General features: G+C 38.0%; 1 protein-coding gene across 1 annotated transcript; it reads right to left on the bottom strand.

Annotated features, from left to right (window-relative positions):
* Nucleotides 1-1,649: 1,649 nt before the first annotated feature.
* On the bottom strand, nt 1,650-8,835 carry LOC140271430 (troponin C, skeletal muscle). The gene is made up of 6 exons (XM_072366650.1): nt 8,713-8,835; nt 5,594-5,648; nt 4,964-5,107; nt 4,450-4,564; nt 2,747-2,883; nt 1,650-1,789 (listed from the first exon to the last, which is right to left on the bottom strand). The coding sequence occupies exons 1-6, from the start codon at nt 8,713-8,715 to the stop codon at nt 1,758-1,760; spliced, it is 486 nt and encodes a 161-aa protein (XP_072222751.1). The 5' UTR covers nt 8,716-8,835; the 3' UTR covers nt 1,650-1,757.
* Between the last annotated feature and the right edge of the window lie 9,258 nt (nt 8,836-18,093).

The raw sequence follows: 18,093 nt of genomic DNA on the forward strand, positions 1-18,093 counted from the left end.
AAGAATGTAAAACAAGTCAAATGTGAGGGGAAACCAGAGTAATAATACAACAGTTTGGGGAGATTTCAACAAGTTTGGAGGTTCTGTCAGCATTAATGGCATTGGATTTGATAAAGCTCAGATAACTAGAAGAGGGAGGTGAAAAAACAATTCACCCAAAAAAGAAACGCACTTTAAAATGTAATTCATACATTGAGATTCTATTTACTGTTTAGAAAAGATCCCAATGCAGCTTCTTGTGGTGACAACCTAAATTATCCATCACAGTGCAAAAGCAAGCCAAACTGCAGATCACCACACATTGGATATTTGTTCAGGCCTTGTAAACACATGACAGTGAACAAGGAGGGGTAGGCCTCCTCATTCACCGTTCTCCCAATTTATATGTAGGTTGTGGCTTTTGTGATGACGAAGTTTCAATCTGGGTATGAAACTCTAAACCAGGAGAAAAATGCTGTGGGGTCTGACCCCAGATCACCATTCCTGACCCCTCCTTAGCTGTGCCCTGAATAGCAGGCAAATTACAGTCTGAGAAGGGGCTAAGCAACCGTGCATCCCTCTGCTGCATCACCTGACATACACAACCTGATGCTCCTAATTTGGCGTGCAGTTCCTGAGGGGAGGTGCCCTGGGTGAGAGAAAAGAAGATACGAGGAAGAGGAAAAGAGCAGTCGTGAGGAAAGGGGTGGGATGTTGCTTCTGAGAGGTGGTGGGAGGCTTGTATGCTATATACCCTGAGAGAGACCGGCCTTTTCCAAAGGGAGAATGAACTCATCCGCTCTGTGACTGCCTGCCTCAAGCCTCTAATGCCAGTCGGCTGCTCTGCTTCACCTCTAAAGACGGGGCTGATCTCCTGGGGTCCCTGATTTCTCTGCTGGGAGACTACTTTGTGAAGAGCATTAGCAGACAGCTATGAGACTTGAGTGGGTAGCTAATTGGATGATATACATTTGAACTGGCAACTGAAAATGTCATTAGATATGACGGTTCATTGTTGTTGAATACGACGGGAGGTTATGAGGCTCTGTCTATGGAAACCAAGGTGAAAGCATTGTGAAGAGGCCTCTTTGAAATGGTTACAAGACTAGAAAGATAAGACCAGCTGTGTTTAGGTGAAGGGAGTCTGACATAGAAAGTGCATGGATTTGTTTGTCATGTGAATGATCACATTAGCAGTGGTCACGTGTCTGAGAGTTACAAACCCAGACAGACTGTAGTAATCTAACAGTCCCAAGAAGGCCAGTGACACATTAGAAAGAGTGACACGGGCATAAAACTGTTAAGAATAAACTCAGAATAATAAGCAAAGATGAACAATGAGTAGTAGAAGAAATTTGGTTTATTCAGAAAACACAGATCAGGGTAGAGAAGACACTCACTTTTGAGGGTGAGTCGGAGGAGGGATGGGGCTAAAGCTAGTTGGTGTGGCTAGCTAAACAGCAGCTGCCAAGGAGACAGCTGGGTCTGGGTGGTCAACACAGGGGAAAAGCGCCTTCGTCTTAAAAGGTTTGAATGGATATTTATAGATATACTCAACAAACCTCTTGGTTTCATGCGAGGAGGCGGGGGATTAAATGGGGCTCAAAAGTTAAAAGTATCTCATTTATATCCATTTTGACATAGCATGTTGCTATAAAATTTATATTTATATTTGATAAATAATTTTACAATATTTAGAGTTTGCTCTTTACACACTTCCATTACAGATTTATATTCTCTCCGAGTTAGGATCACCAAGGAATGTAGAGCTGGTTTAATTACTGGACGTTCTCCATCATCTTCAGGAACTCTGGAAGAAGAAAGCAACAGCAAGTTTTAACCAACCAACTCACCATCAGCCTATTAACTCAAAGCAAGAGGATGAATATATAATCAATAACAGCCCATATTGTGTTAATAAAGCCTGGAGATTAGATAAAAAATTATTTAGACATGTAATTCTAAGAGTATAATTACATTATTAATCCAATCACTCCATGTCAGGTCAGGTAAGATAATGACATACTGTTCTTTTCCAGTATGTAATGTATAAATTAAGTTGAATAGTAAATTGTCTCGCTCTGACTCTTATTACAGCCTGAGGCCTTGCCTGTTATTTTTGTAAGGGCATAGCTGTTTTTTTTCCCTACTCCGCAATTAGCTACTACTTAGAGTGACCGAATTAAGAAGATACAGAATTAACTAATTAATTAAGAGGAAAAAGAACTGTTGTTGAGGCTGAAATCCAGAGGAGATTGTGCTTCTGCCATCAGGGCCTCTCGACTTTGGAACGACCTGGAAATAAGGCTTGCAGATTCATCTTCTTTTAAATCCCTATTTTTATAGACTAGCATCTGGTCTTTTATTGTCTTTGTACTTATTTTATTTTTCCATTATTCATTTATCCATTTATTTTTCATTATTTTTAATTTATTAACTTGTTTATTCTAACTGCTATTGTCATATTGAACCTTTGTTCCATTAACCTGGTACTTTTATTCCCTCTTGTTTGTTGTCTTAACTTAAACTTAAACTTAAACAATCAAACTAAAGATTCTTTTGTGGTCTGTAAAGCACTTTGTAAACTCAGTTTTTAAAAGTTGCTATATAAATCTAGTTATAATAAGATAAATAAGCTATAGTCAAGCTTAACTGCTGTAAATATCAGTGCATCTGAGAATAAAGTCTGATTTTCCCTTCCTTTGACTTAAGAATATATTGTATTTAGCCCACATGTTACCTTTTGCTATGGATAGGTCATCCTTACCATCAAAATCAATTTTTCCATCCTTGTTGTTGTCTGATTCACCAAACATCTCATCAACATCCTCCTCTGTGACTGGTTCTCCAGTGAGACGAAGGATCTCTCCAAATTCCTCCCGGTCGATGAAACCGTCTCCGTTCCTTCGGATAGAAAACTATGTTAATTTTTCCTGATGGTTCCTTTGACTCCAGGTTTACATCTATGTGGCAGCAAACCTCAAATATCAAGTATATCAAATATCTAAGCTTAAAAGATAAGGGTAAATTTAATGGTGGAGATTACATCTTCTAAATCTATGCTTAGTCCACTAAAAAGTTAACAACAGATGAGGGGTCTTGCTTTGGGATCTTTTTTGTATCCAAACAAAGAGGAATGTAGAGGGATGGAGAGCACTTACAATGTACCTTGATTTAGTTAGCATTTTTTCTTCCACTTTTACAAAAGTATCTTGGTATGGCTGTACTGGTATCCTTAGCAGATACTGAGGTGTCTGTCTTGTGTACTCTGTTGAGTTTATTTCCTGTTATTGATTCACACCAAGTCCCAGTTTGCTAAATGCCTCACCTACGTCATGTTTGTCATTAGCTCCCTCAGTGTATTTAGTTCCAGGTTCGCTTTGTTCAGTACCCAGATACTTGCTGTCTTTTTTGTGTGTAGTTTCCAAAGGTAAGTCATGTTCTGTTCTTGCCAACCTTGACCTTAAGTTCTGGATCTTTGTTTTTGGACATTCTACCACTGCTTTGTTGAAATAAAACATATTATTTTCCTCACCTTATTCCCTGCTTCCTGCATTAGGGTTCTCTAACTTTACTACTATGTAATGTGACAGATCTCCCAACTGATTGCATAGCTTTTAAGCACAAGAGGTCCCCCTCTTCGCTCCTATAGGTCTATATCAGGTCATAGCAAGCAACTGATTACAAACTTCTATTGTATACTATCCCACACAGAAACAACAGACAGAAACAGTGACTGAACTGACAACTGTTGGGCATCATAGGGCAAAAGGACGACATATTTCCCATAGGTACGTGTAGAACGCAAAATGGAGCCATCTAGGACTTTGTTGTGATGAATACTTTGAGACAATAATCCAGATCAATGATAATGTTTTCAGTAACTGCAGGTGATAATATGTATTCAACTGCTGATGTTTGTCTGTTTCTGCTGCTCCAAAATAGCCCCCCCCGGAAAAAAAACCCTGTAATTTTTGTTTGTTTTCTATTTACAGCTTTTAATTGCTTTTAATTCACAAATGCATGATCAACAGAAATGGATTTGTCCCTTAATTTAGTGTGTGACAAAACAATATCTAAGTTGCAATGAGTCTCACACCTGAAACATTTTGAAAAAGAACACTGTTCCTAATGCTCCAAAATAGTCCATTCTGCATACGTAGAGTGCCTCACGGTGTGCAATTATTATGCGCGCCATATTCTTAATTTTCCATCAGTTTACTTTTTAAAGCACTTTTGAAACTAGTTTCAATAATTCAATAAAACATGAAAGATGAAAACCCAGCATCAATTTCTATCCAAGTTAAATACCACTTAAAAGAGGTAAGTTTTTAATGGTGCTTTAAAAAACGTCATATATTATATTATATATATATTTTTTAAAAAGTGAGTCTTTGCAAAGATTAAAAGTCCACATGAAGTACCTTACTGTGTTTGCGTTTCGCTTTGTGTTACTGTAAAGTCTCGTACTTGTCAAAAATACGGAAGCATTCTGAAAGCTCCTCTTCGCTTTTTCCAGCCTGGTCCTCCTTCAGCTGTTGCACCATCATGACCAAGAACTCCTCAAAGTCAATGGTACCACTGCCTGAGGAGAGATGAAGTGAATCAGCGAAAAGGCAGGTGGTACCCGCAGAGCTGCTACAGTTCTATACAGGCTTTATTGTTCAAATATTTTTTACTGCAGTCTTGGAGGTCTTCTGAGATGATATGCAACATAACTTATGTCTTGACATTCTTTATGTTTTGCCTACTTATTGCATTTGATAAGCTCTGATTAAAGGGACATATCAGCTCACCTATAACAAAGAATTCCACCAAAATGTCAGCATATTATCATATAAAGCTCTTATGATATCTTTTTTGAAGTCTTATAATATGTTTGGGGGTTTCCTGACATTTTAAAAACAATGTGATCAAGGCTGAAGGGGTAAAGTTAAGAGAAATATATATTTTTGTATTTTTTTATATCTGACAGTGTTCTCACCATCTTCATCAACTTCCTCAATGATGGCATCCAACTCCTCTCTTGATGGGTTTTGGCCTAGCATCCTCATCACTTGGCCCAACTCCTTGGTGCTGATGTCACCGCCTCCATCTGTGTCGAACATGTCAAAGGCGGCCTTGAACTCTGAGTGAAAGAAGAAAATCGTTGAAAATCAGATGCGTAGAAAGCAGCACAATAAAAGCTTGGCATAAATACTTTTTTTTTCTTGTCAGCAACATCTCTTAAATTGTAAAAGAGTAAAATACACAAAGAGTCTCGGGGAACGTTTGATACTAAACAGTTTGTTCAATTTCTCAACTCTAATCAAAATAAACACCAGCAGTCAGATGCCTAAATGATGCCTTTACACAAGAAAACGTGTACACTTTATCTGCCTGCAAAATAACATTCATATAGGATGAATGTGCACTAATAATGAGAGAGTACAGGTTATAATAAAAAAAAAAAAACTGTACACAGCTTTATAGATTTGTCAAAAGGTCTGCTTATGTGCATTTCTGCTTTTGTGCATGCACACAATTTTATGCATCTGGCCCTGTGATGTCCATCTGAAAGTCAGTGGAGTGACTTTACGTAGAAACTCAACTATGTTGAAGAAAAAGATAAAACCTGAAATCATGTCCTCGGTCAGGAAGGAGCGGGCGTCACTTTGGGCGTCAGTGGGCTTAAGAAGAGAATGAAAAAAGGTCAGAGAAAGAGAAATTGTGAGAAACCGTAAAAGCGAATATAGACTACTGTGAGCTGTCAAATGCTGACAAGTAGATAATAGACCCTTTTAGAGGTATTTTAGCCTCAATAGCAAAGAAATCTCTAATGTATATTCATTTAAAAGGTGACAGGTTCCATTATGTGAACAATAGAACCACAGCTTTTAACCCTCATGCACATCTCAAAAAGAAAAGGATGGTGTGTCTTGGATGGTGGGAGGAAGCCATGGAAAAACATGCGTGCATGAAGAGAACATATGAGAGGTGTGTGCTAACTATCAAAATATAGCAGTTTTATTTTTTAATAATCACTACTTTATGACTTTCTGGTCACCAAAATTAAAGCATATGTACATTTACCCTTTAAGATAATTACATGCCTACGTTTTGAATTTTGTGAAAACTATCAGAACGTGTAGTGTCGACGTGGAGATGGAGTACCCGAATGCAGATATATAAATGAAAACTTGATTTATTCCAAAGAGAACTGTAACAAAAGACAGAGCTGAGCCGGAATTCACAAACCTTATGAGCAGACAAAAAAAAAAAAAAACTTGGATCATAACACAAAAAAAAAGCCCACATCAGTGACGGTGAGGATCTGGCAAAGAATATGAACAAACTGGGAGACTAAATACTATGGAGGGTGATTGGTGAGTGAGTGCAGCTGATAACATTGAACACAGGTGAAGGGAGTAACACAGATCATGACAGAAACATAAAATGCCGATCGTGACAAAAATGTCTTCCACGGGGATGAAAATCACATGGTTCTCTCATGGAATATGAATAAATACATGGTTACAGGTTCACATCACATCACATCACCTGAATGCTTCTTGATACAAACAGCAACAACAGCTAATGAAAAACATTACCATCTCGCAAATCCTGTTTCTTTTTTGTGACACTACAACATTTTGGAAATATCGACAAACATTTCTGTAAACACTTTTTTCTTGGTACAGCTTTAGAACAACGTGTTATGGACACAGTCGTCTGCCAACCAGATGGTCGATGATCCCGGCTTCCCAGAACCACATGTCGATGTGTCGATTGGTGTGTGAATGTGTGTGACAGAGGAAAAAATACTGTGTAGCCTGTATAGACTGAGATCTGCTCTATGACAGCGTGCGTGAATGGGTGGGTGTGGCTTGTAGTGTAAAAGCGCTTTGTGTGGTCAGCTAACCAGATAAAGTCTATTTACGAAGCTATTGTCCGCTGGAGGGGATTCAGAGGAGAAAAGTCTTCCATCTTAGGCAGTAGCTGTACAACACTTGCTTTTTCTAACCTCTCCCTGCTACCTCCTCCTTCTTGGACCAAGTGGCTTGTTAATTAGTTTTTTGGCGTTAGGCCCTGACCTGGGGCTGAAGTTAGACATTAACAAGTTGTCTGCGTTTCAAACAAGAACACAACATGTCTGTCTTTGACATACTAGTCACGATATTGCCAACTTTAAAGTTTTTATATTTTTAGTTCTGCTGAATGACAGGCAGGGTGCTATTTGGCCTTTTTTTAAATTTACATTTACACGTTTCCGGTAAAAACAGGGGATGGGCCGCCTCTACTGAAAAGACCAAACATTTGTAAAGAATGCATTTCTGTGGAATTTTGCAAATATAAAGTATAAATGAGTTGTAGAAAATATCTACTAAATCATTTAATTTTACTTTCTTATTGAGCTACAATTAAAACAAGAGCTTTTCTTCACACTTCAATCTATAGAAAGATGAGCCTGATGCAGCGCTATCACTGACAAAGTGACAGCCAAGAACTGGAAATAGCCTCATATCAAGAAGACGTCATGTTTAATCCTCAACCATCTGGCTGAACTTGTTAGCGATGGATCTTAAAGTGGAATACCACATGAACTAAAACATAACATCTACAAACCGAGGTGTATCGAGATGAAATTTCTAAAGGCAAACAGACAAAGTTTTTGTGGCGCTTTCACACAGAAGCTGGCTTTTATCTATGCTAATCAAGTCTGACCCCTGTAACATTTGGCATCTTCCAAGTTTGTTTTCATGTCCAGAGATTGAGACTATTGGGTAGACATCTTTAAACTCTATGTGTCGATCATACAGTATATATAACTGGAGTCATTCGTCACAGTGTTAAATTCTTTTGTTTACAAAGCAAATATGTTTAGTTTTTCTTTAGAATAATAAGAAACAGAATCAGTTTACATCACAAGAACAAGTTCCGTTTTGGGAGGTGGGAGATTTTTTGAGTATTGCATAACAAATCAGCACAAATGTAATCCTCAATGTGATTTTGATTAAATTCCCCCCTTATTCCGTTGTATTTAAAAAACAAAATTCTTAGCGTTCATAGAGATAGTCAGTTACTTCACGTCTTTCCCACTATACTTGGGAGGACCTTTAAACTATTCTAACATTTTTAAGGTCACACGAACCCACCCATTTGTTTACTGATAAGCTATTTTTATGGTGAGACTTTGTCGAGGATTTGGGAGGGATTTTCTGAAGGTGAATGCCTAAGTTAGGACAGTCGGAAAAAAGAAGCATGTGTTCTCACTTTACTCAGCTGTGTGCTTTCTATCTTTAGTGTCGCTCTCTTGGATTTAAATATCAATCATATTAAGCTGAGTTACAAAGTGATGGAGCACAAAAGCATTGTTACGTCCCTACACAAAATACAGAGATACAGAGGTTAAACATGTCATGTTTTCAGAAGCAGGTTAGCAGACAGAGAAACTTCTATGTCTGTGTATGGCGAGTGCGTTCCCCAAGATGAAATCTACAAGAATTTCCAGAATTCCAAGAAACAAAACGCCACTCGTGTATAAATCCAACTTTGCTTCAGACAAAGAGTTGAAGGGCGACTGTGGGTAAGCAGAACAACTTTGCCTTTGCTTTGGATATTCATCTCCATCTTCTGTCATGTTGCTTTCATCATCATCAGCAGAGAACAAAACCAGATCCTCAAAGATAAATTCAAACTAAATTGTATTACTCTCGTCTCCTTTTACCTCCTTCTCAGTTTTTGGTTTCTTACCATGGCGGCAGGCTGTGCTGAACAACAGACACCAGTAAAAGGAAGAGTCGATCGGGAAAGAAAGTCTCCCTCCTGCACAGTTCAGGTAGCTCTTTGACTTTGCTCTTCTCAATAAGTAACCTCTCATCCAACTGGGATTTTACTGAAAATGATTGGACCAGGGACCCCTCCTTAGATCATAACTGGCCAATCAAATTCAACTTTAGATGGTGCCCTCTTACAATATCCTGGTGGACATCCCCTGTGACACACTCGCCAATCCCCCATATTTAGATAACAGACAAGCTCACTGACATTCATGAAAAAAAAAGAAAACACTGCACAGGCAACAGGCAGCTGGAGGTTATTTTGGCACAGGATCAACTGGGCATCTCATTGCAGATTGACTCTTGAATTTAACATTCTGTTTAGGATCCAAAGAGCATACAGACTCACACACATGCATGAACACACACAGAGACTAACCCCTGCCTGCATGTGCAGATTTCACACTGACTGGTAATCCATCGATCTGCCTGTCTCACAGTCCTCACTGCTGTTGACTTGCATTTGCACCTCTGACTCCAGTAACTAAAGAGGAGTGCAAGGAGACTTATTATCTCACACAGCTTTACCCCATACTGTACCCATTTGTTCCTCACTATCAACAGGTAAACAAAGAAATACATCTGAATGAAACCAGAAACAGGCAAGCTGTAATTAGCAGAGCATGTCAGTCAGTCACAAGGCGGTCTGATGGACCTTCCAGGGTGAACCCTCCCACCCATAGCAGCTGGAGTAGGACACAGCCATACTCCAACCCTGATTTAGATAAAGTGGGTATAGACAAAGGATGGAGGAAAACCTCAAAATACCATAAATATTTCTGACTACACCAACAGACAAAAAACAACCTTGGTTCAAGCCTTTTGGATTATCCCAGTTTATACAGAGTTGCACAAAAGCTTTAAGCCACCCTTTATTTTTTTATATATGGCCAGGTATGAGGCAAAAAAATCTTAATTTTGATGCAGAAATGCTCACTAATGGCTTATTTTTGGCATTTCTCATAGATGCAAATAAAACAAATGGGGGAAAATCACATATCTTTGCAACTGGTTGCTTGTAACAAAGTGCCTCAAAATTTAAACATGAAGAAGGAAAAAAGAAAGATGATATTCACACATGTATATTGTGTGAGGTCAATAAAGGAGATCTGTTCCCACATATATGTTATATTCCCTGGTTTTTCATCTTTTCATCCTGCTATACTTCGTCACATTTGAGTTCCCACACTGTCAACCACATACTTAAGTCTGTCATTCATTCTGGTCCAGAGGTCTTCTCACCTGCTTACCTTTCAAGTCAGTCATAGAAAACAGAAAAATATGTGAATAAGAGCAGGCTTTTTGGAAAATTACATAAAAGAACACATACTTTCTTGTTTTTACAAAAAGATGTATAAAGATGAAATCACGTATGGAGTACGTAGGCCCACTTGAGTCCAGTTGACAAACACATCTAGTACACGTCCCCAACCGCATTATCTGGGTGTGTTATTTTGTGATGAGAAACTTGATTTTGAACAACTTTGGTGTGATACACTTTTACGTGTGTTCAAAACGTTGTGGTTGATCTTACACACAAAAAAAAGTTATCTGCTGTCATGTAAATGTGCTCAGTCTAGATTCTACAGGAGCAGTATAGTAATTGGTGGGATATGAGAAATGATGTAAGGTGAGGAGGTATGTAAAGCAAAACAGGTGGAAATCATAACAAAAGTTTTGTCGGTTAACACTATAGGTTTGCTGTCGTGACAAACGGTGAGTTAAAGATCCAGTACTTGCAGTTGGTGCCCTTCTAGTCTAGTAGCAGTGACAGCAAACTTTCTGTTTTTTTGAGTCTGAGAAAGCTAACACGGTCTGCAGTAAAGGCTAAAACAGTGTTGTCTGCTAAATTGTACTGCACATTTTGTTCAGAATCACCAACCATAAAACCACTTAAGAGTTTTATTAAATATTACTTGAATAAAAGGAGAACATGGGTGACTCTCTTTTTCAGCATTTACTTCTCATTTAGTCTCTTCTTATTAAGTACTATTTTTGTCCAAATCTACAACATTTCCCATAGCACACCTCGTAGTCCACAGATTGTCTGGAATCCTTACTCTTGCCTCTCTGGGCAACACTTCCATTTGATACCTCCCTCCTTCTACTTTCAGTGTTTTGATCCTCACCATGTCCTTTTTCCATTCTCAGCTCCCCAGTCCCAGTCATCACCCCTTTCTTCCCCACAGGGCTACAGTGCAAATTCAGCTTCCGTGCCCTCCAACTTATGTCACCCCTTCCTTGAATGCCTGTTTGGTGACTGACTGACAGCACCAGCTGACACTATGTTCAGCTTCAGATTTTCCAGAAAAAGTCCTTCTCTGGCTGTGTGAGAGGAAAAGGTGTAAATATGTGAGAGGACTTTGGATGAAGAAGGATTGAGAGAAAAATGCTCTCTCTCTTATTATTTCTTTCTATCTTCTTATCCTAATCTTTCTACCCTCTTACTCTACCTCCTTCTATTCCTGGACATTCCCCCGAAGAACAGCTGAGCCCTCTAGACAAACACCCCCTAAATAAGGCTGGAGGTATGCCATTGCTCCTCCCCTTCAGCTCTCTGTATCTCCGTCATGATCCCTTTGCTCATCTAATGTCTCCTGCCCTTTTCTCTGCCTTTTCCTGACTGTACACCCCTCCTCTTCACTTCCAGCAAATATTTCACACAATTTCCTGTTTGCTGTAAGGAGGCAGGTTCAAAAAATGTGAAATATCTCATGAGGCTTGCAGTTTCTTAAATTTGTGTTGATGTCATTTCAGATACTTTAATTGACCCGTATTTAATGTCTCATGTGAACCTCATACTTACAAACAAATGTCACAGTGGATTTTGAAACGAAAGGAGTGAGATTAAAGCTGTCTTTTTCAAATTTATTTGATTTTTAAGCTGAAACTATAGCTTCTAGTAGATGTATTAGGACAGAGTTCTGTGCAGTCCCTTTTGGTTTTGCAAACAATGGTCCTCTGAGTTTTCTTTTAACACAACCACAGGGTTGACATTGGTGATTATGGGTGATTTATCTCAATAACTAACAGGTGCTTCTAAATTTCCCTTCAGGATGGCATGTAATTGTTGTCACAATCCTGTTGTTTCTCCTTTTTGCTTCATCCAATGACTGCAAAGGGACACAAACCACCATGTCCCCAACTGCTTTGTGTTTCATGCCTCAAGTTTATTATTTACTAGCAAAAATCTTCTTTTTTTGAGCCAGAAGTCACCATATTTGAACAAGAGGATAGGATGGAGCTGGAGAGTTTTTTTTGTTTGAACAAGTCAACAATAAAAGATGGGTGGAAACCCCGGTACCTTTGTAAATGCAACTTTTTTACTTCCATTTAGTTTTTTTCTCAAGCTATCTGGACTACTTCAAACACAAGACTCATCCCCAAAGCTCTTTCAGTTCCTGGCACTGGATGATGGTGGTCTTCTAAGTTATGGAGGAGAATCTGCAGCTCAGGACCCTGAATGCCTTCAATCATTCAGCACTTTTTCTCTTTCATTTAGCCAAAGTGGTATGACAAACATTGCAAATACATGAAACTCCCATGTTTGGTTGCCATCATATCAACGGAAAAGGTTCCATGTCTAAAAGGGGCATATAATGACTTTGGTATTACACTTTCCTTCACGTACTCCTCAATCTTGCTTGGATTGCAACAAATGCTCTTGTACTGTAAATATTCAAAGCTTAAGTGACTGAATGTCATCAGTTTAACAGACTGATATCATTAATGTTACTTATCCCATTTATGAAAAGGACTTTGATTACTTTTTTTTTATTTAAAGGCATTTGCACCCAAACACATTAAAGTTGCCTCTCAAGCTAGCAATATTTTCAAATGTTATAACAGAAGAAAATCCCCAAAAGAAAAAAACAAAAAACAAAATTAAAACAAGGACTATGCCTGTAAGTTATATCTAATAAAACTAAAGCTTGGGTGGTATTATTGTATCTTATAGACATCATAGTCATTCATTTTGGGTATCTCTTTCCTGTAGTTTATGCTTGGGGAAATAAATATGGAGAGAAAAAGGGGAATAAACCGGAAATAGATACACTTATCAATTTAAATTGCTTTGTAAAGTGAAACATTTTGGGGAAATAGGCACAAATTCAAATAGGAAATGATAAAGAAAAAGCAACAAGGATAACAGTTGCTATATGACTAGACAAAAAAAAGAAATTACATTGAAAAGTACGTGACAAAGTAGATTAATATGGGTACTGACACAAATGAAAGTAAAACAATCGGTTTCTGACATATTTTGTACGATACATATTTGATAATGTAACACAGAGTTGCTGGGGGTGGTCAGCCCTGGACAAACCTTCAGTCAGTTGAAGTCTATATAACTTGTATATTTTTCTCCTTTCAACAAAATGACTGATTTGAACTTGTCAAGAGGTCTTTGCCAGACTCCAGATCCACATTTTTTTAACATCTAATTATCAGCATTTACTCTGGATCCCCTCATTCCAACCATACATCCATTAATTTATGGTGAGTATATCACCTTGATCAACAGTCAGGGTTACAGAGTTGAGGAAAATCTTTGCTCGAAACAGTACATGCAAGAGAAAAAAGATCCAGAAAGTAGAATGTGATATGGGAGAATTGGGGAAAAAAGACGCTGAACAATCTGGAATTATATTTGATATGCAATCTGTTGTGCAGATGTATTTAAGGTTTGTCTTCAGGGCCGTATACAGGGCTCAAAAATGACTGAGGTCATGAGTCAGAACTTCTAGGCGGGTTCGGGGATATTCTGTTATTTAAATCTGGCCATTTTCAGATTATTAAAGAGCAAAAACAACATCATAATGACTTTTAGGCTTATTTGTTTTGTTTGTTATCATAGAACATCACCCTCATCCTAAATTGTAAAACTGGAGAATGAATTTCATCAAGTCATGGACTAGGAATAAAAAGGAATGAACTGTCCTGGGACAGAGGGATAATATATACAAATGCTTCATATTTCCTTCAGTATTTAAAGACTGCCATCAGTCTTGGAGTTGTCCCAAATTACATTTCTGCTTTCTTTGGAAAAGCCTCCATGACTGCCTTTGCCATCTAAACAGTTAGAAAACACAAACGAAAGCATATGTTTGCATAAGTTTCCTAGTCAGCAAAATAAAGGAAGTGGAATTGCAATAAAACAGAAATTGATCCAAATTCTAAACTTGAATGTAGATCATTTAGATAAAGCTGGTGTTTCAAGAAATATTATTACTTTGATGACAATGACACCGCGGCTACTCCTGTCTCTCTGAAATGGGTGTTCCAGAACACCGCCTTTCCACTTAACATCGACCCAGTCAGTTTTTCCCAGACAGATCCTCCTCATGTTGAAGTACTCACTGTGAGAGGGAATTTTTTAAAGTGGTTAATGTATGGAATATATACACATTATTCACCCAAGAAAACAATGTATGTCATAGTAAAGAGAAAGGGGGTTGTTTGGCCGAGAGAGTTAGACAGAGTTAATATTTTGGGATCAGAATTACAAATAATGTAACACTTCGGCTAATGGTGTTAACAAATTTTAACGAAAAAAAAAGATAATGTCCGTAATAATGTCTTTAAGTGGTCACAAGTATCTTCTAAGTTTTTAAGGTATTTAGCAAGGGTGACATTGTTAATGTGTGGGACATTGAATTTAATTTATTTAAAGTATTTTCTGCAATATTGCCTATGTTCAGCCTTATGCATAAATCATGCTTGTTAAGAGATTACTGCAAGCCTGATTCATAACATTGCATCCATACTTTAATAATTTAAAGAAAATCTTGCAAACATAAAAGACATATTCAGTTTTGATATTGCTTCAGTCACACTGTTCAGATAGATCTGCTTAATTACCGCAATATTAATAATAAGGACACAAAGGCCTTATAGTTGTCAAAGTTGGTCTGTAACAAAACCCAAAACTTTCATTCATTTCGTTTTTTCATTTTACTATTGCTTTGACTGTGCAACATCTGTTTTGCGTGGGTTCTGCTACAAGTCAGACATCAAAACTCTCCCACATATTGATAGCGGCTCCTTGACGCCCGTAAATGAGATCCAATCTCCCAGAATCTGGAGCGTGCAAGCAAGAGTACGTGTTTGTGTGTGTGTTCCTGGAATTTATAGATTGTTATGTCATTGCAACTAGAAATAAATTAATGAATGAATGACTGACTGAAAGGATCAATGGAATATTGTTTTTATTTGACACCCACACTTCGCTAACTTGTAAACAATTGACATACTGTTATACTTTGATTTTGTACCTGACAAAAATATTACCTTTGACATAGTCTGTCTCCTTACTTCTTCCCTCTTACCAAAGAGGATCCCACCAGCAACATAATGGCTCAGAACGTAAATGGCGCTTCCCAAATTCAGTTTCCTCGCAGTGTGGTGAAGTACGGACTCGATGACCTTCAGAGAATTTTTTAGAAATGCACACAAAGTGTTGGGAAGTCATACATTATGCCTTTTTTCAATGCAAAACAAGGAATTTTGAGGCTGAATTTCTCAAAAATGATACAGTCAATATGCTTCATACTGAGTGAGAAAATAGCCAGGATGGTCCTGAGTTAAAGTGTATCACCTGTGTCAGCAATCATGGATCAAAGAGATTTTAAAGTAGAAGGAACATCGCTCATAATGCCTTTTTCAATTAAAAAGATGGAACTTTGAGGCTGAATTTCTCAAAAATGATACAGTCAATATGCTTGATAAAGACTGAGTGAATAGTCAAGATGGTCCTGAGATCAAGTGTATCAATCTTTCACAGATATTATGGATCAAAGGGATTTTACAGTCGAGTAAATGTTTCATATAATGCATTTTCAAATAAAAGAAGGAACTTTGAGGCTAATTTTTTTAAATAAAAAATGATACAGTCAATATGTTTGATACTGAGTAAGTGAACAGTCAGTATGGTCCTGAGATCAACTGTATCAATATTTTTCAGAAATTATGGATCAAAGAGATTTTACAGTAGCGTAATAGGTTTGCTCGCTCCATATCATGGACAACATGCATTTGCCATATATTCTGTAATACGGGCGCACTTGAAATCAGGAAAAGACGAACGTCTGCTCACTTGACCGCAGTTAAAAATGGGACATTCTGAGGCTTTTTGAAGGACCATTATGGTGACTCATGAAGTAAGGGCAAGTTACCACCGGATTTTTTTATTTTGTTTATGCGCACAACTTCCTGTCCCGCACATCAGTTCTGTGCCGTGTTGCTGCCTTGTGCTTCGGCAGAAATATATCACAGGTTCAGCATCCAACATTGAGAAATCAACCCTGAATAAACGTTTCATTTTCAATCTTAGACGTCGCTGACATTTCAATCGCAAAATGAATGTTGACTCAACCGGTGGAAATTGATTGACGACCGGTACTGACTGAGTTAACCAAAATTAAACTTGATTCGAAATTTCCTTGTTATCTGAGTAGTGCGCTGGGCTGCAATAAAAATATTTCCACATTAAAATCCTTTTTTTTTTCTCACAGTCGTCTTCAACTTAAACTGTTCTCCACCTACATTTTTTGCTGATCTGCTCCTCATCCTGACAGTTGTGACTGACTCACTCACTAATGGTAGCGGTGACAACATCAACGACCGACATGTGTGTAGTAGTTACCACATAGTGCACGTTGTTGATGACGCGCAGCATGTATGGCCAAACTCTCGAGCCACAGTTTCATTAAACAGTCGCGCTACTCTTGGCTCTTCAAATATAAAATCACCACAATTTAAGCAACAACAAAAAATTTTAAATAAAAAATACCGAGGCACTATCTCGGTGGTAGTTACGGCCTTGTTTGCCTTATATTGTTTTATCAGCATATTATTCCTGGCTTTTAAAACATTTAGTTAAAATGTTTTTGCAGAATAAGCATTTATATTTACATTGTCTCATTGATTACTGTATCTGCAACATAATGTTTTCTGCTGTCAGAATCCTGCCATAGATGACAAAACTGTACCATCTACTGCAGTTATCAGTCTTCAGCAACAGGGGGGAGTCTACTCCCTTTAGTCAAGTTGCTTTAACCCACTAAGACCCGATGCAACACATGCATATCTCCCTCTCAAATCTTAACCAATGTTTGTGGGCTTTTACCTTTCAAGCTCATGCAACGAGATAATTACTTCCCTATTCAAGTGCCTTGATATGACATTTTCAGTGATTTAGCGTTATAAAATAAATAAAATAAAATAAAACTGTGTTCATCTTAACTGAATTGAATTATGACAAATATATGAAGTATAAACGATTATTTAAAACATACTTATAAACGTAGGGAATAGTCATTTTATGTTTAAAAGCAGAAGTTTAACTTAAATACGTTTTATTTCCTGCTTCTCTTCAAAGGCTGATAGCTGTGTGTTGGCAGATTTGATGAATCATTAAGAACCTCATGCTTTACGCAAAATACGTTTTATCTAAACGTTTGTGTGTGAACTCAGAACTCGTTCCTCTTTAGGACCCTGGGGAGTACAATCGTCCCTTTGGTGCGTTCAAAAAAAATGAAACTCGGAATTTGGAGCCCAGACCAATGTTACTCCAAAGTTGAGTACTCCCAGCGTATACCAGCCTTACATAATACAAAAAAGGCATGTCACTACTATTTACGCGAATAGCAGATAGCATGAATTCTATGTAGGGCTGATTAAATCAATCCGACTTTCAGAGCCCGATTCATGTTTAACATGGGGTTCAGATTAAAAATCTGACTTGGATATAGGGAATTCCGACATCCACGGATAATTGGAACGCATCATTAGTTGTAGCACACAAACGCCGGACTCTCAATGCACACTGCACTGCAACATCAGTCAGAATAACGGGACATTCGGGGATCGCGATCGGAGTTACAATGAATATGTACCCCTCGTCCCCACTGCCATCTGCGCCCACGGTTGCTGGACAAAGCCTCTTCTCTCTAAAATGAACATGGCATCACAGTTTATGTTTTCTAAGCTGCATCTGAACAAGCCACAATACTTCTGGAACAATGGACTTTATGCAAGAACAATTTCGGTTACGGCAACGTTTCAGAGGGAGATTGGAGTCAGATCGAGTGTGTCCGTCCTCTGAGTCATGCGCTCCCCTTAACCAAAGGTACGATGCAATTTTGAAAAGCTGTGATTAGTAATAGTTTCTGTAAATAGAAACGCCCACAATCAGACAAAAGTATTCTTAAATTTGTGAACATAAAGCTTGATTTTGAAATAACATTTTTATTTGTCACTGAAAGAAAAATGTTTGTTTTTAAAATTTAGTTAA

This window comes from Leuresthes tenuis, unplaced genomic scaffold (genome assembly GCF_036924035.1).
Source record: "Leuresthes tenuis unplaced genomic scaffold, fLeuTen1.0.hap1 SCAF_16, whole genome shotgun sequence".
NCBI lineage: Eukaryota > Metazoa > Chordata > Actinopteri > Atheriniformes > Atherinopsidae > Leuresthes > Leuresthes tenuis.